The sequence below is a fragment of the Erinaceus europaeus genome, chromosome 6 (genome assembly GCF_950295315.1).
Source record: "Erinaceus europaeus chromosome 6, mEriEur2.1, whole genome shotgun sequence".
Classification (NCBI taxonomy): Eukaryota; Metazoa; Chordata; class Mammalia; order Eulipotyphla; family Erinaceidae; genus Erinaceus; species Erinaceus europaeus.
The window spans coordinates 38,563,611-38,590,834 of NC_080167.1; the positions used below are offsets into that span (position 1 = coordinate 38,563,611).

The following is a 27,224-nucleotide window of genomic DNA, read 5'->3' on the forward strand; positions in this document are numbered from 1 at the left end:
CCAATAAAAAATCTTCAAGGAGTTATTACCCATACTTATTCAATTTTTAAAATTAGAACATAAGAATACTACCTAAAATTTTCAATGGATGCAATATCACCCCAATAACATAAGCCAAGAAGCAATATAAAAAAGTAAACTGCCCTCCAGTATCAGTGATGAACATAGATACTAAGGTGATGGACACAATTCTAGCAAACTGGATACAGCAAGACATTAAAGCAATTATACAAAAAAGAGCAAAAAATAAAAATACTGTACATCATGACCAAGTGGGATTATTCCATGGGTCAAGGATTGTGCAACATACATAAATTAATGAACGTAACTGAACACATCAACAAAACCAAAAATGATATGATTATTTCAACAGATGCAGAGAAAACATTTGACAACTCTCATTATAAAAAAAATTAATGGGATTGGCAGGGTATTCCTCAATTGGTAGGTAATTCTAGATAGAGCAAATTCAAAGCCAGCATCATATTTAAAGGTGAGAAACTGAAATCTTTCTCTCTTAGAATAGGAAAAATTCAAGGCTGTCTATTATCATGACTACTATTCAACATAGTCTTGGAAACACTAACCCGAGCAATTAAGCAAGAGAGAAGAATGAATATAATGCAAATTGAAAGAGAAATAAAGCTGTAAATATTCATTTAGATAATATAGCATACATTGAAAGTCCAAAAGAAACCCACAGAAAACCCCTGAAAAATTACTAGGCAACATAGTTAGTGGAAGCTTGGGCAACATAGTTAGTGGAAGCTTACAACACTAATAAACAAAAATCAGTAACATTGTTTATGCAAATAATAAACCCAAAGAAAAAGATATCAATCCCATTTATAATAGCAGCAAAAACAATTAGGTACCATACTGAGCTGTGGTGTACATGGTAGATCCCACACATTATCATGAATAAGGATTCTGGCTCCCAACTGCTGTAGTAAATTTCCTAAGTGATAAAGAAGTTCTGAAGTTGTCTTTCCTCTTTGTCTATTTCTCTTACTCTATCTCCCAATTTTTCTTGTCCCCTATAGAATGAAAGAAGGAAGGGTGGGAAGGAATGAGGAAGGAAAGAAGGAAGGAAGGAAGAAAGGAAGGAAGGGTGGATGGATGGTTGGATGAATGGATGGAAAACAGAGCTGGGGAGATAGCATAATGGTTATACTAAACAATTTTAGTGCCTGAGGCTTTTATGTCCAAGTTCAGAACTCAGCACCATTATAAGCTAGAGCTGAACATTTCTTTGGTAAAATTCCAAAAGGGGGTTGGTGGGAGAAAGATAAGAAAAAACAAAATAGAAAGAAAGAGGGAGAAAGAGAAAAAGGGAGGAAGGAAGGAAGGAAGGAAGGAAAGAAGGAAGAAAGAAAGAAAGAAAGATAGAGAAAGAATGAAAAGAAAAAAAAGTATGGTTGTCAGGTACAGTGGAGGGGTCTTTCAGGCACTAAACCCCAATAACCTTGATGGAAAAAAAAGTTGGTACCTAGGAATAAACATAATTAGGGAATGAAAAACTTGCACATTGAAGATTAAGAGACATTACTAAAAGAAATTTTAAAAGATATAAAAATTTGAAAAATATTACATGCTCATAAGTCGGAACAGTTAACATGATCAAAATGCCCACCCTACCCAGAGTAATAAACAAATATAATGCAAAATCCATATCCACATGAACAGAAATTTAGTGAAGAGATCAAGAGGGCCACCAGATTTATGAGAAAGTGCTCAAAGTCACTGATCATCAGAAAAATGCAAATAAAGACAACAATGAGGGTGGTAGCACAACTGGCTAAGCACATACATTACAGTGCACACAGACGAAGCCCCTGGTCCCCACCCGCAGGGGAAAAGCTTCAGGGAGTGGTGAAGCAGGACTGCAGATGTCTTTGTCTCTCTCCCTTTCTATTTCCCTCTCTCCTCTCAATTTCTGTCTCTATTCAATAATTAAATAAATACAAATATTTGTTTTTAAAAGACAACACTGAGATACTATTGGTATGCTTCTAGTTCTGCTTCTGGGATCCCTTCTGTTACATTGCTTGATGTTGTAGTCTATTTACATGATCATTCTGTTACATTGGTTTGGTCTCACTCCCCCTGCCTCCAGATTTGGTTTAGCCCTTGCTAGTTTCCTGCTTTTTGCTTCTCCCCGCCCCCTACCCTACGTACTTCCTGGGTTCCTGATACTGCAGCTAGAGGAGAGAGGTGGAGGAGCACATTGTGTGGTGATTATTTTGTTGGACTGCTTGCCCGCTTGTGAATAAAGATTAAACTGCGTTCTCAGCTCAGTGGTGTGTCCCTGGTCGTCTGTCTACCAACGAGAAGCTAGCCTGGTCTACAGTGCCGTGAACAAAAACGACAAGATACCACCTTACATCTGTGAAAATCTCTAACCAGAAAAGATAGAAATGAAAACTGTTGGAGACAATATAGAAAAAAAGAGACACTTTTTCACTGCTGGTACTAGTACAAAATGGTCCAACCATTACGAAAAGCAATATGGAGACTTATAAAGACACTAGAAATGGACCTACCCTCTGTGATGCAGCAATTCCATTCCTAAGAACTTACCCAAAGTGATCTATCAGAAGAGATTTATGTATATCTAAGTTCATAGCAGCACAATTTATAGTTTTCAGAAGTAACTCAGATGTCCAACATCAAATGAGTGGCAAAATATAATTGTGGTATATACACAATGAAATACTACTCAGCTCTTAAAAATGATAAAACCATCTCCTTTGCATCCTCTTGGATTAAAATTGAGACCTTCATGTTAATTGAGATAAGCCAAAAGAGAGAGACAAATGCCAAAAATGACCTCACTTATTAGCAGAACTTAATAAAGTTGGGATAGTAAGAGAGAGCACAAAGTGAAACACAGACTGGACATGGTCTATTGCACCAAAGCGAATGGTGAGGGAAGAGGAGAAAATTTGGGTGATCTGGTACATAATGAAATTGTATAAATATGTCAGTGAATCCACTGCAAGGAACTAGCCCCCTCAATAAAAGAAGGAAAGAAAAAAAGAAGGAAAGTAAAATTAAAGCAACATAAAAAAAGAAAAATGGCAAGAGTCAGGCGGTAGGTAGCACAGTGGGTTAAGCACACGTGGTGCAAAGCACAAGGACGAGTGTAAAGATCCTGGTTCAAGCCCCTGGCTCCCCACCTGCAGGGGAGTCGCTTCACAAGTGGTGAAGCAGGTCAGGTGTCTATCTTTCTCCCTCTGTCTTCCCCTCCTCTCTCCATTTCTCTCTGTCCTATCCAACATCGATGACAACAATAACAACTACAACAATAAAAAACAACAATGGCAACAAAGGGGAATAAATAAATATAAAAAATATTTTAAATACCCAGAATTATCAAAACACTCCTGAGGGGAAATAAAACGAACAAAAAATGGAAGCACCATTATTCCAATTATATTATAGGCTTATAATAATCAAAACTGCATAGGAACTAGAACAGAAAATAAAAACATGGATCAAAGAAACAGAAAAGAAAGCCTAGAAATAAGCCCTCATAGTTATGAACAACTAAATTATAACAAGGGGGACCAGAACAGCACATAGAGAAAGAAGAGTCTTTTCAATAAACAGTGCTGGGGAAATTGGATTGAATAATGCTCAAAAACTAATTCCAAGTGGAAAAAAACATTGGAAGAACACATCATGATTTATGCATGGGAAATGTCTTCAGAGATTTGAGTCCAGTGTCAATGAAAAAAAGGTAAAAGTAAACATTAGAAAAATATAAAACTGAAAAATGTTTGCACAACTAAAGAAACCATCACTAAAACAAAAAGACAACCCTACAGAATGAACACCATACATAAGACAAATATAAATATCCAAAACATATAAAGAACTCACAAAATTCAGCAACAAAAAAAAAAATAAACAACCCCATTAAAAAGATAGGGAGAGGGCATCAACAGAATCTTCACCAAAGAGAATATATGGCTAACAGACATATAAAAAAAAAAGCTGTCACTGATTATCAGATAAATGCAAATTAAGACAGCAATGAGATACTACTTCACATCTGTAATAATATACATTGAAAAGGATAGAAGTGCTGGTAAAAATGGCAGTCCTTCTTACTGTTGGTAGGAATGTAAATTGGCTCAATTCCTATGGAAAATAGATTACTCAGAACAATAGAAATGGACCCACAATATGGTTCAATAATTTTTTCCTAGTGATTTATCCAAAGAAAACACACATATACTATTGAAGAGATCTATATACATCTAACTTTTATATATAACAGCAGTATTTGTCTTAGCCCAAACTTGGAAGCAACCCAAATAGCCAATGGTAGATGAGTTGTTACTAATTATTTTTTACTGCATCTATTAAAGTAAATCATGTATGTTATTTTTTAACCAGTTAATGTAGTGAAATATAGATTTATCATTAAACAGCCCTAGTATCCCTGGGTTACATTTAATTTGGACATTCACTCAAACATTTATGATTTCTTTTTTTTTCTCTACCTCCCCAATCCTGCCACACCCCTACCCCAAGAATAAAATAATAGAAAATCAGGCCAGAAGGCTGGTAGGGCAGCAGTACAACACATATGTGAAATCCTAGTTAAATTCCTATGCAAAGATAATTTATATAAAATTTCTTCTATGACTTTTGATTTCTCATGTTTTATTTAATTTACCATTATAAATTCTTCAGTCACAGTGACTTGATAGTTTGGATAGTAATAACTTAGATAACATACTAGCTAATTAAATGTTCTTATATTTCAATTTCAAACAGAAGGCCATGTTATTCTTTGCAGTATTAGTTCCTTCCTGGAAACACCAAATGAAGAAAAGGTAAGAAATTTAGTTTTCATTTAATTAATAAATGAGGACACAGTTAATATTTCTTTGTTCTAGATATTCCTGTTCCAAAGTTATATGAATATTCAAATTTAAGTTATCTGACAAATAACATTTTTCTACTGGTGAGAAGAGGAAATGAATGAATGAGTGAATAAGTGAGCCACTAATTACTTTATCTTCTTTATATTTTTACTTATTTGGAAGAATTTATGTAGAAACCTAGAGTTTATATATTATCTAATACTCTACAGTCAGTTTCTTTATCAAATACATCTTTGTAAAGTTAAATTTTACAAAATTTCTTTGTAAGACTAATTTAGCATCAACTATTATTAGTCTCAAGAAACTCCTCAAGTTTAAGTCTCTATGATTCAAACATATGTTACACTTTTAGCATTAATGTAATATAAATACCCCATTTTATTTTAGAACCAGAGCACTGCTCAGCTCTGGTTTATGGTGTTGCTGGGGATTGAGCCCAGTCCCACCTTATTTTCATAACATTTTATATATGCACTTATTAACTGTTTGTGAATATACAAATAGTGTCAATACTAAAAGGAGCAGCAAGGAGGCAATGTATTAACATAAAGTTGTTTCCTTTTCATATTTTGATATAATCCTAAAATAGTTTAGTGATATTCTGCTTTTGGATGATAGGTATTAACATATGAAAACATATTAGTGTTGAATTCCTTAAGAAAAAATTTAGGGTAGTCTCTAATATTATTTGGCTTGACTCATGGAGTTTACTTTTGTTTCCATTATTGTTAATTATTATATATTTTTTAAAATGTATACCCATCTCTACTATTCAGAGAGAAAATCTGATCATGACTGTCTACATGAACATCACATATACAGTTAATGATGAAATCAGTGCCAGAACCAGGGTTCTTGTCTTCTAATTCAGTATTCATTCCACTTAGAGTTATCAGTTCAGTGATGTAAGGATCAACTGGCAATAAACATTGTACTATTTACTTATAATCAAGCCATGCAGTCAATTAAACAAAAACAATCCTATATGTAGATGAAGGTTACCTTACTGATTTTTTTCCTACTTAAGAGGAGTATCAATAGATTGGTATTGTGTGCCACTGCATCCCCACTCCAGGTGTGGTTTCTGAGTGGGGATTAACCTCTGGCCCACCCCTCAGCCCTGCTTGAGGTGATTGCTCAGTCTGGGGTAGCTGCTGTCCCACCCCCCAATCCCACTCCACTCCTGTGCTTGGTTTTTCTCCTTCGAGTAGACTCCAATTGACTCCGCAAGGAAGGAAGGAGAGACTTCAACTGCAAGTCAAGTAGATTGGACTCAGTAGAAACTATCTTACTTTATGAATATAATAGCAAATGAAGATTGAATAAAATGTCTGAATTTTCTCAAGAAAAGAATGCAAATGAAGCATCAACAGCACGATTTTTTTTTTAAGTATTAGAGAAAAGGATAATACAGACAACTTCTGGAGGTGGGGCTATGAGCAGCAGCAGATTTGTTTCTCTCCTCTCCTCTCCTCCCCTCTCTTCTCCTCTCCTCTCCTCTCCTCTCCTCTCCTCTCCTCTCCTCTCCTCTCCCAGATCAACTAGAAATACCAAAAGAGACCACCTGGAACCGAAACAAGACAGGACTAAAATGACTTCAGAAACTCACTAAATCACCGGTGAGTGCAAACACGTGTGGCTGGTGGACAGAGAGGAGCCTAGGGAGAGATTAACTGGCTGGTAATAGTCCAGCAGTTTATCAGTTGAGACAACACCTCCAGTTTGTTCCACCAACAAGGGGAATGCTGAAGGGAGGAGAGGACTTCCCTAAGACTCACCAAGTGTAACTGAGTCTCCATTGGTACTGCCCTAAAAATCAGGAGCAGCGGCAGGGTGGCCCTGTGCTGACACCAGGGGACAGAGAACTAGCCAGGAAACTCAGGAGAAGAACTATACCTCAGTGGCATAGTGGTGGGGCTGTGAAAGTCTCTTTGCATAACCACTGGATTATCTCTGCCACACCATGCTTTATCTCTTGGTCAGGAGTCAGTGATTAAGGTAAGAAGCCTACTTATAGTTTAAAAGCCCTCAGGCTCCCATAGCCTATGGTGAAGAAAAAGAACAAAATAGGCTTTTAAGCCACGGAGCTCCAAATCAGGGATTAAAATACTATTGAAACAACTGTTATCTTCCACAACTGTGAACATTTTAATTACCTTACCTGGATTGACACAAGTCAATCCAGGAGATAGTGACCAGTAATTTGAAAAGTACTAAGAGAGGGAAGTCATAACATAATATATAAAATGGTTAAACCAACAAGAAGAAATATTGGAGAAATTAAACAGGACAAGAGTCCAGCTAAAAGCCCCTCAAAGGGGGAAGCACAAAATAACGAGGTCACATCCAAACACTAGCTAAGTAAATAATCACAGGAGTGAGTAAAGAGTTCAAAAGAATTGTCATCAGAAATACAGAAACAACAAATGAAACTCTGGAAGAAATCGCTAATTATCTCAAGGTTATTAGAGAGTTGAAAGCTGAAATAGCTGAGCTAAGAACTGAACTGATTGAACAAGCTAAAACAGTATCAGAACAGGGTAACAAAATAGATGAACTTCAGAAAACAGTAGAGGGCAGAGAGAATAGAATAAATGAGGCTGAAGACAGAATTAGCAAGATCAAGAATGAATTAGAGACAAATATAAAAGAAGTAAGAGATCTCCAAAAGAAATTAAGAGATAATGAAAACAACAACAGAGACCTATGGATGACTCCAAAAGAAACAATATATGCATTACTGGCTTACCAGTGGAAGAAAGAGAAGGAGAGGAAAAAAGCGTTCTTCAGGCCATAATAGCTGAAAACTTCTCTAGTCTAGACAACATCAAAGACATAAAGATTCAAGAAGCCAAGAGGGTCCCAAACAGAATTAACCCAGATTTAAAGACACATCATATTTAGAGTAGAAAGGAATGAGGATAAAGAAAGGATCCTGAAGGCAGCAAGAGAAAAAAAAAAAAAGTCACCTACAGAGGAAAACCCATAAGATTAGCAGCAGACTTCTCCATAAAAAACTACAGTCCAGAAGATAATGGCAAGATATCTATTGAGTACTCAATGAGAAAGGCTTTCAACTAAGAATACTGTATCCTGATAGACTGTCATTCAGACTACATGGAGATATAAAAACCTTCTAAGACAAGCAACAGTTGAAGGAATCAACTATCACCTAGCCTGTCCTGAAAGAAGTTCTGAAAGGTCTCCTATAAACAGTCAGACCACCATAAATAGGCCATATATAAGAACACTCAAAAACTCTACAAAAATGGCATTAAAATAGCTTCAGTCTTTGATATCAATAAATGTCAATGGCCTAAATTCAGCTTTAAGCTATTAAAAGACACAGAGTAGGAAGATGGATCAGAAAACACAACCTACAATATGCTGTCTTCAGGAAACCCACCTTACTCAACAAGATAAACAAAGACTGAAAGTGAAAGGATGGAAAACTATCATACAGGCTAATGGCCCACAAAAAAGGGTGGGAACAGTTATTCTCATATCACACAGTAGGCTTTAAAATGGATAAAATTAAAAAGATAGGAATGGACACTACTTAATGCTCAGCACATCAGTCAATCAAGAAGAATTAACAATTATTAACATCTAAGCACCCAATGAGAAGCCATCAAAACACATCACACATCTACTGAAAGAGCTACAGAAATATATTAACAGCAACACAGTCATAGTAGGGGACTTCAACACCCTACTCTCTCAACTTGACAGATCATCCAGGCAGAAAATCAATAAAGATATAAAGGAGCTAAATGAGGAAATAGATAAACTAGAACTATTGAACATTCTCAGAGTCATCCATCCCAAGAAACTGGAACACATATTTTACTCAAGTCCACATGGGTCATTCTCAAGGATAGACCATATGTTAGGCCACAAAGACAACATCAGCCAATTCAAGAGCATTGAAATCATCCCAAGCATCTTCTCAGACCACAGTGGAATTAAACTAACACTAAACAATCAACAAAAGATTAGTAATAGCCCTTAAATGTGGAAGCTCAACAGTACACTCCTTAACAACTACTGGGTCAAAGAGGAAATAATGGAAGAAATCAAAATGTTTCAAGAGTTCAATGAAAATGAAGACACAAGCTATCAAAATATTTGGGACACAGCTAAGGCAGCACTAAGAGGGAAGTTCATAGCTATACAAGCACACATTAGGAAACAAGAAAAAGCACAAATAAACAGTCTGATCACACATCTTAAAGACCTAGAAGAAGAAGAACAAAGGAACCCTAAGCAACCAGAAGGACAGAAATCACTAAATTTAGGGCAGAAATCAATAACATTGAAAATAAGAAAACCATACAAAAGATCAATGAAAGTAAATGTTGGTTATTCTAAAGAGTGAACAAAATCGACAAACCTTTAGCTAGACTCAAAAACAAAAAAGGGAGAAGACCCAAGTAAATTGAATCATAACAAAAGAGGAGATATCACAACAGACACTGCAGAAATTCAACATATCATTTGAGGCTTCTATGAACAACTATATGCCACCAAGAAACTAGAAAACCTGGAAGAAATGGACAATTTCCTAGATACCTACCAACTTCCAAAACTAAGTAAAGAGGAAGTGGATAACATGAACAGACCCATCACAGCTAATGAAATTGAAATAGTTATCAAAATCTTACCAAAAATAAAATTCCTGTAACAGATGGTTTTACAAATGAATTCTACAAAACCTTCAAAGAAGAACTAATACCTCTACTTTTAAAAGTCTTCCAGAAGATTGAAGACACTGGAATACTCCCTGCCAGCTTCTATGAAGCCAACATCACTCTGATACCAAAAGCAGACAGGGACACAACCAAAAAAGAAAACTACAGACCAATATCTCTGATGAACATAGTTGCGAAAATATTTAACAAAATTCTAGCCAACCAGATACAGAAGTATATTAAAAAGATTGTTCATAATAACCAATTGGGGTTTATCCCAGGCATGCAAGGTTGGTTTAATATATGTAAATCAATCCATGTGATCCACCACATCAACAAAAGCAAGACCAAAAACCATATGGTCATATCAATAGATGCAGAGAAAGTCTTTGACAAAATACAACATCCCTTTATGATCAAAACACTACAAAAAATGGGAATAGATGGAAAATTCCTGAAGATAGTGGAGTCTATATATAGCAAACCTATAGCCAACATCATACTCAATGGTGAAAAACTGGAAGCATTTCCCCTCAGATCAGGCACCAGACAGGGATGCCCACAATCACCATTACTATTCAACATAGTGTTGGAAGTTCTTGCCATAACAATCAGGCAGGAGCAAGGAATTCAAGGGATACAGATTGGAAGAGAAGAAGTCAAACTCTCCTTATTTGCAGATGACATGATAATATACACAGAAAAACCTAAGGAGTCCAACAAGAAGCTTTTGGAAATCATCAGGCAATACAGTAAGGTGTCAGGCTACAAAATTAACATTCAAAAGTCAGAGGCATTCCTCTATGCAAACACTAAGTTAGAAGAAATCGAAATCCAGAAATCAATTTCTTTTACTATAGCAATAAAAGCAATAAAATATCTAGGAATAAACCTAACTAAAGAAGTGAAAGACTTGTATACTGAAAATTATGAGTCACTACTCAAGGAAACTGAAAAAGACACAAAGAAGTGGAAAGATATTCCATGTTCATGGGTTGGAAGAATTAACATCATCAAAATGAATATAGTGCCCAGACCCATCTACAAATTTAATACTATCCCCATCAAGATCCCAACCACATTTTTTAGGAGAATAGAAAAAATGCTACAATTATTTATCTGGAACCAGAGAAGACATAGAATTGCCAAAACAATCTTGAAAAGAAAGAACAGAACTGGAGGCATCACATTCCCAGATCTCAAATTGTATTATAGAACCATTGCCATCAAAACTGCTTGGTACTGGAACATGAATAGACATTCTGACCAGTGGAATAGAATTGAGAGCCCAGAAGTAAGCCCCCACACCTATGGACATCTAATCTTTGACAGAGGGGCTCAGACTATTAAATGGGGAAACCAGAGTCTCTTCAACAAATGGTGTTGGAAAAAATGGATTGAAACATGCAGAAGGATGAAACTGAACCACTGTATTTCACCAAATACAAAAGTAAATTCCAAGTGGATCAAGGACTTAAACATTAGACCACAAACTATCAGATAATTAGAGAAAAATATTGGCTGAACTCTTTTCTGCATAAATTTTAAAGATATCTTCAAGGAAACAAATCCTATTACAAAGAAGATTAGACAAGCATAAACCTATGGGACTACATCAAATAAAAAAGCTTCTGCATAGCTAAATAAACTACTACCCAAATCAAGAGATTCCTCACAGAATGGGAGAGGATCTTTACATGCCATACATTAGACAAGAGGCTAATAACCAGAATATATAAAGAACTCACTAATCTCAACAACAAGAAAGCAAATAACCCCATCCAAAAATGGGGGGGACATGGACAGAATATTCACCACATAAGACATCCAAAACACCGAGAAACAAATGAAAAAAATGCTCCTAGTCTGTGATTGTCAGAGAAATGCAAATAAAGTCAACAATGAGGTATCACTTCACTCCTGTGAGAATGTCATATATCAGAAAAGGTAACAGCAGCAAATGCTGGATAGGTTGTGGAATCAAAAGAACCCTCCTACACTGCTGGTGGGAATGTAAATTGGTCCAACCTCTGTGGAGAACAGTCTGGAGAACTCTCCGAAGGCTAGAAATGGACCTACCCTATGATCCTGCAATTCCTCTCCTGGGGATATATCCTAAGGAACCCAACACACCTATCCAAAAAGATCTGTGTACACATATGTTCTTGGCAGCACAATTTGTAATAGCTAAAACCTAGAAGCAACCGAGGTGTCAAACAACAAATGAGTGGCTGAGCAAGTTGTGGTATATATATACACACAATGGAATACTACTCAGCTCTCAAAAATGGTGACTTCACTGTTTTCAGCCAATCTTGGATGGACCTTGAAAAATTCATGTTAAGTGAATTAAGTCAGAAATAGAAGGATGAATATGAGGTGATCTCACTCTCAGGCCGAAGTTGAAAAACAAGATCAGAAAACACAAGTAGAATCTGAACTGTAATTTACATATTGCACCAACGTAAAAGACTCTGTGGTGGGTGGGTGGGGAGAATACAGATCCAAGCAGGATGACAGAAGACCTAGCGGGGGTTGTAATGTTATATGGAAAACTGGGAAATATTATGTATGTACAAACTATTGTATTTACTGTTGAATGTAAGACATTAATTCCCCAATAGAGAAATTTTAAAAAGATGAGTATCAATATTCTACTATTAATCTTAACAGAAATTATTCAAATTTATGGGGAGCCTGGCGGTAGCGCAGTGTGTTAAGTGCATATGGCACAAAGCACAAGGATCCCACTTCGAGCCCCTGGCTCCCACGTGTAGGGGAGTCTCTTCACAGGTGGTGAAGCAGGTCTGCAAGTGTCTGTCTTTCTCTTACCCTCTGTCTTCCCCTCCTCTTTCCATTTCTCTCTGTCCTATCCAACAATGACAACATCAATAACAACAATAACTACAACAATAAAACAACAAGGACAACAAAAGGGATAAATAAATAAGAAATTTTCTAACTCTATTTTGCAAACAGACTTTCTACAAACTGACAAAAAATCTTTTCAAATTGGGAAAGCCCTTAGAATAAACAATTTTATAACATTATTTAACTAGAATTATAGTCAAGTCAATTTTTAAATATTTTACTAAGTCAGGACTGGGGAATAGCACGACCCATAGAAAAACACATTACCATGTGTGGGAATCCAGGTGCTAGTCCCTAGTCCCTATCTGCAAAGGGAGAAACCTCCCTAGTGGTGCAAAGGTGCTATAGATCTCTCTCCTCCTATATCCCTAAACTCCTTATCTAGGAAGGAAGGAAGGAAGGAAGGAAGGAAGGAAGGAAGGAAGGAAGGAAGGAAGGAAGGAAGGAAATAAGGAAGGTAAAGGGTAGGGGAAGGGAGGCTAAGGGAAGGGGATGGAAGGGAAGGGGAAGAGACAGAAAGGAATAACAATAATAACTACTACAACAATAAAAATAAGGGCAACAAAAGGGAAAATAAATAAAAAATATAATAAAATCTTAGAAAAAAGATTTATAAAATTTTTAAAAGATAGGGATGGACATTATTTAATGCTCAGAGGATCAGTCAATCAAGAGGACTTAATGATTATTAACATCTATACACCCAATGAGAGGGCCATCTAAATACATCAAACATCTACTGAAAGAGTTACAGAATATATTAACAGCAACACAGTAATGGTAGGGAATTGCAACACTCCTTGCTTGGATGTTAGACCAGAAACTTTCGAATACTTAGAGGACAATATTGGCAGAACTCTTTTCCATCTAAATTTTAAAAGCATCTTCAATGAAAAGAATCCAGTTATCCAAAAAAAAAAAAAGGTTGAACAATAAACAGAAAGCAGAACTTAGGCTGGGTCTGGTGTATTGCAGCAAAGTAAAGGATTCTGGGGTGGGATGGGGGTTCAGGTCCCAGAACATGATGGCAGAAGAGGACCTAGAGGGGGTTGTACTGTTATGTGGAAATGTTATGCATATACAAACTATTATATTTTACTCTTGACTGTAAAACATTAATCCCCCAATAAAGAAAATTTTTTTAAAAAGTGAGAGGAAGGAAGGAAGGGAGATAAAGAATGGCAGACCTATTTAAATGAAATGATTTAATATTGATCAATATTGATCCCTGTCTCCATCTAAGCTCACTTCCATTAAGAAAATATATGAATGTGGGGCCAGGTAATGGTGAACCTGATTGAGCACATACATTACAGTGCCAAAGGACCTGGGAAAGCTTTGCAAGTGGTGAAGTAATGTTGCAGGTGTCTTTGTGCCTCTCCCCCTCTCTATAACTAACTCCCTTCCCTATTGATTTCTGAATGTTTCTATCAAACAAAATAAAGACAATGAAGTTTTTTTAATTAAAAAAATAAAATATATGAATACAATTAATTTTTTACCACATCTATCTGACCCAGGCACAATGTATATTCACACTTAGCACAGGATCTTGTTTAACCTCTGAGTCCCTGTGAGTCTGAGTTTGCAGTATCTGGTGACAGCTGGGAACATTCTGGGCTGCATTCATTTCTGAAGCAGTTTTCCTTGAGTGGCAGAGTAGTATAACCCAGCCTCCCTTTGGAGACTGGAGAAGTTCTATCATTGCTACTTTTTAGTGAGGCCAAGTCCTGGAGAGGCCCTCAAAAGAGATTATGATTTTTATTTTTATTTTACTTTTTATATGACTACAAGTTAATAGGAGAGTACAAAATGGAAGTTCATAGTGGTCATATAGAAAGTCCAGCCTTGTGAGAGTTCTCCAGAAGGCTCTCTACAGAGGTTGACCAATTTACATTCCCACCAGCAGTGCAGAAGGGTTCCTTTGTCCCAATTTTTGCTGCTGTTCTTTGTGATGTATGCCATTCTCACAGGGGTGAGGTGGTATCTCAATGTTGCCTTTATTTGGATTTCTCTGACAATCAGTGACCGGGAGCAATTTTTTATGTGTTTGTTAGCTTTTGGGATCTCTTCTGTAGTGAATGATCTGGTCATATCATCTTACCATTTTTAGATGGGGTCATGTGCTTTTCTTGTTGCTATGTTTGCTGAGCTCTTTGTATATTTTGGTGAATAGTCTCTTGTCTGATGTATGGCATGTGAAGATCTCCCATTCTGTGAGGGGTCACTTTGTTTGGGTGATAGTTTATTTTGCTATGCGTAGCTCTTCAGTTTGATGTAGTCTCACTGGTTTGTTTTTGTTTTAGTCTTCCTTGCAATTGGGTTTCTATCATTAAAGATGTCCTTGAGGCTTAGGTTGGAAAGTGTTCGACCAATGTTTTCCTCTAAGTATTTGATAGTTTACTTCCCCTTCCTCTCTTTCTTCTGCTGGTAGGCCAATTATACAAATGTTACTTCTTTTGAGGTCATCCCATATGTCTCTGTTGTTGTTTTCAGTATCTCTCAATCTCTTTTTGAGCTCTTTTACCTTTTTCTTAGTTTTCTCTAGCTCATCCTCTGTTTGACTAATTCTGTTTTTTGCTTCTGTTAATCTGCTTTCCCTTCCCTCAGCTTCCTTCTTCAATTCAGTTATAGTATTAGCTTCTTCTGCTAATTGGCCTTTTAGTTCAGCTATTGCAGCTTTCAGTTCTCTAGTTAGTATTTTCCTTGAGGGTCTCATCTGTTGTTTCCCTAACTCTAATAGCCCTTTCCTCCATAGTTGTCTTCATTTCTGTGATTATTAGGTTTAGTACTGCTTGCATAATTTTCTTATCTATGGTTACTTCTGACTGATTTGGAGTTTCTTCTGGGCTCCTGTCCTGATTCATTTTGGTAGCAGTTTTATTTGCTCTTGAATCAATTATTTTTTTAAAATTAATGTGGTTTGTATTTTTCTATTCTATTGTTCTTCGTTTGTTGTGTTTTGAGTACAAGCCACGATAAACTAAAGTGTTTTTACAAATGCAGTCACAAACCTCAGAAATTACAACAGCAGCAACTGAAGTAAGGGTTGAAGCAGTTCAATCATTACCAGTTAGCCAAACAACACCTCCAATCCAAGAACAAACAAACAGAACCAAAAGAAAAAGAAAGAGAAAGGAAAAAAGACAAAGCAATAACAGAAAATTATGCAAATCTACTGTCCACTATAAATTATAGACATTGCAAGAGTAGAAAGGAAAGGAGAAAAGAGAGACACAGAGAGAGAGAGTCCATACCGAGTCAGATTTCTTCCACAAAATAATTCACAAATGAGTGTCAGTGAATTCAGAAAGCAAAAGAAGGAAGGAAAAAAATAGCAGTGAAAGGAAAGATTTTTTTTTTTTAATTAGCTAGGAGGAGAGAAAAAGGAGGGTGGAGGAAAGAGGGAGACAGAAACAAGTTCCTCTCACAATGGATAGGAAACCCAGTCACCTATCAATGAAAAAAGCAACTATCATTAATGTTGATCAACCTGAAGAGGAGGGAAAAGGGACACGCATATATAATAATAGTAATAAAAAAATAAGATAGAGTAAATAACCCTAACAGTCAGTCTGCAGCTTGGACCAATCCAGATTGGCTGCACACGGACTAGTCTCCTTCCTAAACCAAAAAAACACAACCAATTATAAGAAGTATCAAAAAAAAACTCCAGCTTGTCTTTCCCAGGCAGGGCTGAGGCCCTGATTGGTCAGATACTCTGTCACTCAAATAGAGCTCCAGCCCCCTTCAAAAAGAAAGAGAAAGAGAGAAAGAGAGAGAGAGAGAAAGAGAGAGAGAAAGGCTTGGAATGACACCCCTGCTGAGCCAGGAATCTTGGTAAAGAAAATAGTTTCACAGGAAGCCTGAGAGGAGCAGCTGACCAGACCCTGGGGGCTGGTTCTGGGGTGGGGGTGGGGGAAGGGTGACTTCAGAAATAGTGAAGCCAAAGATTTTCCGTTCTTTGTCCTTTTGACCTCTGTTTGCCATCCCAAGAGTGGGTTATAAGAACTCTTTTTTAGTGTCACACTGACCACCCTTATTCACTCTTTCCATTGGAGGTCCAGATCCTATCCTATCCTATCCAGAGAATTCCAGGTTGTAAGCTGCTTCTTTCTGGAGCTCACACCAGGTGTTGTCTCTAAGTAGCCATCTTGGCTCCATCCCCCAGGATTATGATTTTTTTTTAATTTACAAAGAGGAAACATTGACAAAACCGTAGGATAAGAGGGGTACAACTCCACACAATTCCCACCACCAGAACTCCATATACAACCACCTCTCTTGATAGCTTTCCTTTTCTTTAACCCTCTGGGAGTATGGACCCAAGGTCATTGTGGGATGCAGAAGGTGGAAGGTCTGGCTTCTGTAACTGCTTCCCAGCTGAACATGGGCATTGACAGGTCAATCCATACTCCCAGCCTGCCTCTCTTTCCCTAGTGGGGTGGGGCTCTGGGGAATCAGAGATCCTGGACACACTGGTGGGGTTGTCTGTCCAGGGAAGTCTGATTGGCATCATGCTAGCATCTGGAACCTGGTGGCTGAAAAGAGAGTTAACATACAAAGCCAAGCAAACTGTTGACTAATCATGAACCTAAAGGCTGGAATAGTGCAGATGAAGAGTTTAGGGGGGTCTCCATTTTGTAGATAGCTAGTAAGCATATTTTAGTTATATTCCTGTGGCTATACTAGTTTTTTTTTTTTCCCCTGAGCCTTAAATCTGATAAGCAGGTGGATACAAGTTATTATCTAGGGAGATGATGTCATGACTGGAAAAGGAGCAGAAAGCTGGATCAGGGAAGACAGTAGCTCCCAAATATGGGAAAGGGGTATAAATATTGTTGACTATAAACCCCATCTATTTGATGTGGTCTGGGGCCCATATTCAGCTGAGGAGCCTATGTGACCTCTACATCCCTTTAGACCTGAGCTTACATTCTGTGGTCATGATTAGGAACATTCTGAGCTGCCCCAATATCAACCCATCTTCTTCAGGTGTAGCATAGAGTATGTTGTCCAGCCTCCCTTCAGAGGATGGAACATTCTCTACCATTTTAGATCCAAATTGAAGGCAAGGTCCTATGGGGGGGCTCACAAAGGGGTCTATTTTGTTATTCTTGATAGAAATGACTGGTAACAGTAGAGAGGGATTCATTTGAGGTCTAGACCCATCATGCCTGTTTGAGAATCTCAGGATTCCCTGAATAGAACCCTAGTTGGTGGGATGATAGATTATGATTTTTATAGAAAATAGATGAACACAGAGTGCATACTCTCCTGATTTACCCTATGTGGATATTTTAATCTATGTGCCTGGTGGAGAAAGTGCCTTTCCTCTCTAATATGAGGACATAGCCTAAGACTGCATTTCCTTTGTATTTGTTCTTCAGGCAATTAAAACAGTAGCTGTAGTTGCTACCCCTCCTCCCCTCCACATTCCTAAGCTAATAGACCTGAGACAATGCTAATAGGTAAAGATGACTAGGTAGGAATCCATCTGTCTCCACACTGATACATACTAGGCACTAGGCCTCGCCTTTCTTTGCTCATACCAAGGCCACAGATAAGATGCATGTATAGCAATTACGTGAAAGATTGCTTTTGTCTGTTTCTGCGTACTTTGTAATAGTGAAATAAATCTTCTCCCTCCAACACTTTGGGGAGGGGGACAGCAATAAATCTGTGGGCTTTTCCCAGCTGCAGGGAGAACTTCCCAGAGTGATCTGAAGTCTTTTATACACCAGTGTAATAAAACTTCTCTCTTTCACCAAGAACCAGCTCTAGTCTTGTGTTCTAAGGATCATTTCTGTAACATGATGACATTCCTAATGCAAGTGGGCTGTGATGGAAAGAGGGACCTAATAGAGGTCTAGGCCCTGACTAGGGTCCTAGGTGATGGAGTGGCCTGGTCGTCACCAAAAAGGTCATCATTAAATGAACCAGTCTCTTGCCCTTTTTAAGCTTTTGTAGACCTTTTTTTATCTGACAAGCCTAGACTTTCTCCCAGTTGTTAAAGTGTTATTCTATCCAAACCAGTTTATGGGGTCTGGCCTCAGGTAAGAGAGGAAATACACCTAGGATTTTAGTAGGGTCTAAGTTAACCTCAAGTTTAACTGTATTTACTTTTCTGATGATTCTAATAAAGGTTGTCATAAATAATTATATATATATATATAATTTGCCAGTATATCTCTTGGCCAATTAATTGTATACAGTGTTTCTTCTAAAGATTAACAAGGGGTGACAATAATGCTGATGCTGTCAGAAGAGATTAAGTGTAGTTAGTTGAGTAAATATAGTAATTGAAGGAAGTGAAATAGAGGGTAGGAAAAGAGGGTGTCTAGGCCTATGTAATAAGTATTTGCTTAGAAAAATTATGGTGCCTTCTTTAGACCATTCTACTAGATTGCCAGGCTGTAAGTCTAGTCACAGTGGAACATTGAGCACTTTTATTTGAGGTATATAGTTGCCCCTAATTTATGGATACCTGTATACATGTACCCAAGTCCCCTAGGCCCTAACCCATATCCAAGATGAAATGGAACTAGGTAGTACCACGTGGAAATGAATCTGTTTTAATAAATTATGGCCTTCCATATTTAACCTCATTTTCACCTTCATTTTATTAGATAATATGATTTTTCCAATTTGTGCATGACTACCAATTTATAAATACACAACATAATCCGGTATGAAATATTTCATTACTATACAGAATATTACATTTGCTGCCTTAAATCATATTCAGTTATAGATTTGAAATACACTGTAAGCCTAATTAATATGCCAGTTTATAAATCAGAGCTTAATCTGGTTGCCTTGCTACTATTAAAAAGATGCTTCATGAAAGATACAAACCTGTTAAACACACTGACATTTACCTCTGTTGAACCCAGGAAGGAGATGTGCTTGAAACTTTCAGAGCTCAGTGTGGCCATGGAGTAGCAGCAACTGAAAGATCACTCCCAAGAACAACTAGATAAAGGAAAAACAAAACAAAACAAATGAACAAACAAAAACCAGAACCACATATTTGAAGGAATTCACTGAGTGACAGATGGGTGCAGGCACATGTGGGAAGGGGAGAGGGACAAACTTTCAAGACAAGAACAGCTTGAAGTGGAAGTCAGCAGCCAGGCAGCTGTGTAGCAAAAGGATGGGTAAAATGAATATGATATGATATATGAATAATAAAAAAATGATGCTTCATGAAACACAGATATTCTAAGATATATGACAATCAAAACCTATTTATAGAAAAATAAAATTATATATATGATTAATGCTATGATTATATCATCCTTTCAGTTGTAGGACTATTATTTGAATATCATATTGGACAAAAACATTACACACATGCTTACAGGAAAATAAAAATTCTTAGAACACTGTGTATACCTTCATTACTATTACAGTCTAAATGAATATGTAATTCCTTTTTTTTTTAATTTATTTCTTTATTGGGGAATTAATGTTTTACATTCAACAGTAAATACAATAGTTTGTACATGCATAACATTCCCCAGTGTCCCATTTAACAATACAACCCCCACTATGTCATTCATCATCTTTCATGGACCTGTATTCTCCCCACCCACCCACCCACCCCAGAGTCTTTTACTTTGGTGCAATACTCCAATTCCATTTCAGGTTCGACTTGTGTTTTCTTTTCTAATCTTGTTTTTCAACTTCGGCCTGAGAGTGAGATCATCCCATATTCATCCTTCTGTTTCTGACTTATTTCACTCAACATGATTTTTTCAAGGTCCATCCAAGATCGGTTGAAAACGGTGAAGTCACCATTTTTTACAGCTGAGTAGTATTCCATTGTGTATATATACCACAACTTGCTCAGCCACTCATCTATTGTTGGACACCTGGGTTGCTTCCAGGTTTTGGCTATTACAAATTGTGCTGCCAAGAACATATGTGTACACAGATCTTTTTGGATGGATGTGTTGGGTTCCTTAGGATATATCCCCAGGAGGGGAATTGCAGGGTCATAGGGTAGGTGCATTTCTAGCCTTCTGAGAGTTCTCCAGAGTGTTCTCCACAGAGGTTGGACCAATTTACATTCCCACCAGCAGTGCAGGAGGGTTCCTTTGACCCCACACCCTCTCCAGCATTTGCTGCTGTTACCTTTTCTGATGTATGACGTTCTCACAGGAGTGAAGTGATATCTCATTGTTGTCTTGATTTGCATTTCTCTGACAATCAGAGACTTGGAGCATTTTTTCATGTGTTTCTCGGCCTTTTGGATCTCTTCTGTGGTGAATATTTTGTCCAAGTCCTCCCCCCATTTTTGGATGGGGTTATTTGTTGTCTTGTTGTTGAGTCTGGCAAGCTCTTTATATATGTTGGTTATTAAACTCTTATCTGATGTATGGCATGTAAAGATCTTCTCCCATTCTGTGAGGGGTCCCTTGGTTTGGGTAGTGGTTTCTTTTGCTATGAAGAAGCTTTTTAATTTGATGTAGTCCCATAGGTTTATACTTGCCTTAGTCTTCCTTGTAATTGATTCGTTTCATTGAAAATGTCTTTAAAATTTATGCAGAAAAAAGTTCTGCCAATATTTTCCTGTAAGTATCTGATAGTTTCTGGTCTAACATCCAAGTCCTTGATCCACTTGGAATTTACTTTTGTATTTGGTGAAATACAGTGATTCAGTTTCATTCTTCTGCATGTTTCAACTCATTGTTTCCAACACCATTTGTTGAAGAGACTCTGCTTTCCCCATGCTTTGCCCCTTTGTCAAAGATTAGATGTCCCTACGTGTGGGGCCTCATTTCTGGGCTCTCAATTCTATTCCACTGGTCAGTGTGTCTGTTCATGTTCCAGTACCAAGCAGTTTTGATGACAATGGCCCTATAATACAGTTTGAGATCTGGGAGTGTGATGCCTGCAGTTCTGTTCTTTTTTCTCGAGATTGTTTTGGCAATTCTAGGTCTTTTCTGGTTCCAGATAAACATTTGTAGCATTTGTCCTATTCTCCTAAAAAATGTGCTTGGGACCTTGATGGGGATAGCATTAAATTTGTAGATGGCTCTGGGTAATATATTCATTTTGATGATGTTAATTCTTCCAACCCATGAACATGGAATATCTTTCCACTTCTTTGTGTCTTTTTCAATTTCTTTGAGTAGTGACTCATAATTTTCAGTATACAAGTCTTTCACTTCTTTGGTTAGGTTTATTCCTAGACATTTTATTGTTTTTGTTGCTATAGAAAAAGGAACTGATTTCTGGATTTCAATTTCTTCTAACTCAGTGTTTGCATAGAGGAATGCCACTGACTTTTGAATGTTAATTTTATAGCCTGACACATTACTGTATTACCTGATGATTTCCAAAAGCTTCTTGCTGGATTCCTTAGGTTTTTCCATGTATACTATCATGTCATCTGCAAATAAGGAGAGTTTGACTTCTTTTCTTCCAATCTGTATGCCTTTAATTCCTTGCTCCTGCCTGATTGCTATGGCAAGAACTTCCAACACTATGTTGAATAGTAATGGTGATAGTGGGCAACCCTGTCTAGTACCTGATCTGAGGGGAAATGCTTTCAGTTTTTCACCATTGAGTATGATGTTGGCTGTAGGTTTGCTATATATAGACTCCACTATCTTCAGGAATTTTCCATCTATTCCCAATTTTTGTAGTGTTTTTATCATAAATGGATGTTGTATTTTGTCAAAGGCTTTCTCTGCATCTATTGATATGACCATGTGGTTTTTGGTCTTGCTTTTGTTGATGTGGTGGATCACATTGATTGATTTACGTATATTAAACCAACCTTGCATGCCTGGGATAAACCCCACTTGGTCATGATGAACAATCTTTTTGATATACTGCTGTATCCGGTTGGATAGAATTTTGTTCAATATTTTCACATCTATGTTCATCAGAGATATTGGTCTGTAGTTTTCTTTTTTGGTTGTGTCCCTGTCTGCTTTTGGTATCAGGGTGATGTTGGCTTCATAGAAGCTGGCAGGGAGTATTGCAGTGTCTTCAATCTTCTGGAAGACTTTTAAAAGTAGAGGTATTAGTTCTTCTTTGAAAGTTTTGTAGAATTCATTTGTAAAACCATCTGGTCCAGGACTTTTATTTTTGGGAAGATTTTTGATAACTGTTTCAATTTCATGTGGATTTGAGTAAAATGTGTATTCCAGTTTCTTGGGATGAATGACTCTGAAAATGTCCAATAGTTCTAGTTTATCTATCTCTTCATTTAGCTCCCTTATGTCTTTACTGATTTTCTGCCTGGATGATCTGTCAAGTTGAGATAGTGGGGTGTTGAAGTCCCCTACTATGATTGTGTTACTGTTAATATATTGTTGTAGCTCTTTCAGTAGAAGTTTGATGTATTTAGATGGCTTCTCATTGGGTGCATAGATATTAATAATTGTTAAGTCCTCTTGATTGACTGATCCTCTGAGCATTAAGTAGTGTCCATTCCTATCTTTTTTAATCTTATCTATTTTAAATTCTATCATGACAGATATGAGAATAACTGTTCCTGCCCTTTTTTGTGGGCCATTGGCTTGAATGATAGTTTTCCATCCTTTCACTTTAAGTCTGTGTTTGTCTTGTTGCGTTAGGTGAGTTTCCTGTAGACAACATATTGTTGGGTTGTGTTTTCTGATCCATCTTCCTACTCTGTGTCTTTTAATAGGTGAATTCAGGCCATTGACATTTATTGATATCAAGGATTGAAGATATTTTAACGCCATTCTTGTAGAGTTTTAGAGTGTTTTGATATATGTCTTATTTGTGGTGGTCTGGTTGTTTATAGGAGACCTTTCAGAACTTCTTTCAGGGCAGGCTTGGTGATGGTTGATTCCTTCAACCGTTGCTTGTCTGAGAAGGTTTTGATGCTTCCATCTAGTCTGAATGACAATCTAGCAGGATATAATATTCTTGGCTGAAAGCCTTTCTCATTGAGCACTCAATAGATATCTTGCCATTCTCTTCTGGCCTGTAGTGTTTGTATGGAGAAGTCTGCTGCTAATCTTATGGGTTTTCCTTTGTAGGTGATTCTTTGTTTTTCTCTTGCAGCCTTGAGGATCCTTTCTTTATCCTTATTCCTTTCCAATCTAAGTATGACATGTCTTGGTGTCTTTAGGTCTGGGTTAATTCTGTTTGGGACCCTCTGGGCTTCTTGAATCTTTATGTCTTTGGTGTTGTCTAGACTAGAGAAATTTTCAGCTATTATGGCCTGGAGAACGCTTTCTTCCTCTCCTTCTCTTTCTTCCTCTGGTAAGCCAATAATGCGTATATTGTTTCTTTTGAAGTCATCCCATAGGACTCTGTTGTTGTTTTCAGCATCTCTTAATCTCTTTTTGAGATCTCTTACTTCTTTTTTAGTTGTCTCTAATTCATCCTCAATCTTGCTAATTCTGTCTTCAGCCTCATTGATTCTATTCTCTCTGCCCTCTACTGCTTTCTGGAGTTCATCTATTTTGTTGCCCTGCTCTGATACTGTTTTAGCTTGTTCAGCTAGTTGCCTTCTTAGCTCAGCGATTTCAGCTTTCAGCTCTCTAATAACCATGAGATTATTAGAATTTTCTTCCATATTCTCATTTGTTGTTCCTGCATTTCTGATTATAATTTTTTCAAATTCTTTACTCACTCCTGTTATTATTTCCTTAGCTAATGTTTGGATGTTGAACTCGTTGTTTTGTGCTTCACCCTCTGGAGGACTTTTAGCTGGACTCTTGTCCTGGTTCGAGTCTCCAATATTTTTTCTTGTTGTTTTAACCATTTTAAATAAGTTAACAGTTTTTTCAGTCCCTGAGTTGGAGTTCAGTGGTGTAAAAGCCTTTTTTTTTTTTTCCCCCTGTAGGCTATGGGAGCCTGAGGGCTTTTAAACTATCAATAGGCTTCTTAGCTTAATCACTGACTCCTGACCAAGAGATAAAGCAGGGTGTGGCAGAGATAATCCAGTGGTTATGCAAAGAGACTTTCACAGCCCCTCAGCTATGCCACCGAGGTATAGGTCTTCTGAGTTTCCCGGTTAGATCTCTGTACCCTGGTGTCCCTCCCTGTTGCTGCTCCAGATTCTGAGGGTAGTAGCAATGGAGACTCAGAGTTGCACTTGATGAGTCTCTGGGGAGTCCTTTTCTCCCTTCAGCTGTCCCCTTGTTGGTGGAGCAGACTGAAGGTGGTGTCTCCACTGACAAACTGTCGAACCGTTAGCAGTCACTTAATCTCTCCTTAGGCCCCTCTCTCCTCTCTGTCACCAGCCACACGTGTTTGTACTCACGGGTGATTTACTGGGTTTCTGTGGTCATTCTAGTCCTGTCGTGTTTTGGTCCGGGTGGTCTCCTTTGGTATTCCTAGTTGATCCGGGAGAGGAGAGGAGAGGAGAGAAAGCCATTTGCTGCTCGTAGCTCCGCCTCCGGAAGTAGAAATCCAGAATATGTAATTCCTAACAGCCAAAATTCTTGCCACACTAGTGCAACTACATAGATAACTCAGAAAGAAGAAAAATCTTTGTGTTAATCTGTGGGAGGGAAATAGTTTTTTCTCCCAGTCTCCACTTTTGTTCTTGTCTTTGAACTCTGCTTCCTCTTGTTTATTGCTATACTCATTCCCATATGTTGCCCCATATCCCTTCTCCAAAGACTTTTACCTACTGATCAATTAGTAGTTAACTAAATGAACTGATGATTCTCTATTAAATATTGCATTGCTAAAACATAATCTATTTCCTATCTCAGGGGTATGTGCAGATTAGCATATATCTAGAAATGGGAATTTTGATACCTTAACAAGCAAGAAAGTGGTGCGCCTGATTAAGCACACACACTGCAGTGCACAAGGACCCAGATTCAAGCCCCTGGTCCCCACCTGCAAGGAGAAAGCTTCACAAATGATGAAGCAGGGCTACAGGTGTCTCTCTGACTCTTTTCCTCTCTATTTCTTCCTCCCCTCTCAATGTCTCTGTTTCTATCCAATAATAAGTAAATAACTTTTTTTAAAAGTATTTATTGGGTTAGGACTTCTTTTCTTTTCTTTATTTATTTATAAAAAGGAAACACTGACAAAACCATAGGATATTCCCACCACCAGAACTCCATATCCAACCCCCTCCCTTGATAGCCTTCCTGTTCTTTATCCCTCTGGAGTATGGACCCACGGTCATTGTGGGATGCGGAAGGTGGAAGGTCTGGCTTCTGTAACTGCTTCCCCGCTGAACATGGGCATTGACAAGTCAATCCATACTCCCAGCCTGCCTCTCTCTTTCCCTAGTGGAGCAGGGTTCTGAAGAATCGGAGGTCCAGGACACATTAGTGGGATTGTCTGTCCAGAGGAGTCTGGTCGGCATTATGCTAGCATCTGGAATCTGGACACTGAAAAGAGAGTTAACATACAAAGCCAAGCAAATTCTTGACTAATCATGAGCCTAAAGGCAGATGAAGAGTTGAGGGGGTCTCCATTTTGTAGATAGCTAGTAGGCATATTTTAGTTATATTCCAAAGGACCTGTGGCTATACTAGGTATTTTTTTCTTTTTTTTTTTTTTTTTTTTCTGAGTTTGAAATCTGATAGGCAGGTGGGTCCAAGTTATTGTCTGAGGAGATGATGTCATGGCTGGAAAAAGGACCAGAAAGCTGGATCAGGGAAAACAGTAGCTCCCAAATATGGGAAAGGGGTATATAAATATTGTTGACTTTAAACCCCATCAATTTGATCTCATCTGAGGCCCATATTCAGCTGAGGAGCTTATGTGACCTCTACATCCTGATCTGAGCTCACATTCTGTGGTCATGAGTAGGAACGTTCCAAGCTGCCCCAATATCAGGATCCATCTTCCTCAGGTGTAGCATAGAGTATGTTATCCAGTCTCCCTTCGGAGGATGGAACATTCTCTACCATTGTTGATCCAAGTTGCGGGCAAGGTCCTATAGGGGCCCACAAAGGGGTCTATTTTGTTTTTCCTGATAGAGATGACTGGTAACAATTGAGAAAGTGATTTATTTGAGATCTAAGCCCATCATGTCTGTTTGGGAATCTCAGGACTCCTCGACTAGGGCCCCAGCTGATGGGGTGGCCTGATAGTGACTAAAGAGTCATCTTTAAAGTGTACCAGTCTCTTGCCCTTATTCAGCTTTTGCAGGGGTTAGGACTTCTTTACCTTTTATAGATGTCTAAAATATTCTCACAAAAACTTAAGAGTTTTGATGATTAGTGGTATTGTTCAAAGTTGAACTTTGATTGCCATGTACTTATTCCATGGACTTTGTTTTATTGTTGCTATGTAGAAATTCAAGCAGCTGCTTTCCTGGCGTGCTCATTCTTTAGAAATAGTTCAAGTTATCTATGTAGAAGACAAACAAATTGTGCTAACTGCCTCCATCGATGGCTCAGTAAGGTATGAACCTTGATATTGTAAATTTAGGACCTTAAGAAATGAGATATAAAGGATTTTAAACTACAGCATAAATATGTATGTACCATTATTAATAAGCTTAATCCTTATTAGCTGATACAAATAAATAAGCAAATAAAAAGTGATACAAGTACTTTTAGAAGACAGTCACTAAGAATTCTTTCCCATGCTCAAAGAAATGAGATGCCAAAACAAATATATCAATAAAAGTAATTTTGAAAATTATTTCAAATAATTAAGCAAAATCATTAGCTCAGAGTAATCCCAAACCTAGGTTAAAGCTAGAGAAGGAATGTAGGATCAAAGGTCACAAAATTAAAAAATCAAAAGAAAAGAACTAATACATGGAAAAGTAGAGTGAACTAAGTGTCTCACT

General features: G+C 37.6%; 1 protein-coding gene across 1 annotated transcript in view; it reads left to right on the top strand.

The window, feature by feature from the left end:
- Positions 1 to 27,224, top strand: part of WDR64 (WD repeat domain 64) — a 156,134-nt gene that overhangs the window by 104,288 nt on the left and 24,622 nt on the right. Inside the window, exons 22-23 of the mRNA XM_060192039.1 lie at positions 4,789 to 4,847; positions 26,721 to 26,830. Coding sequence (XP_060048022.1) covers positions 4,789 to 4,847; positions 26,721 to 26,830 — 169 coding nt within the window. The remainder of the gene's footprint in view (positions 1 to 4,788; positions 4,848 to 26,720; positions 26,831 to 27,224) is intronic.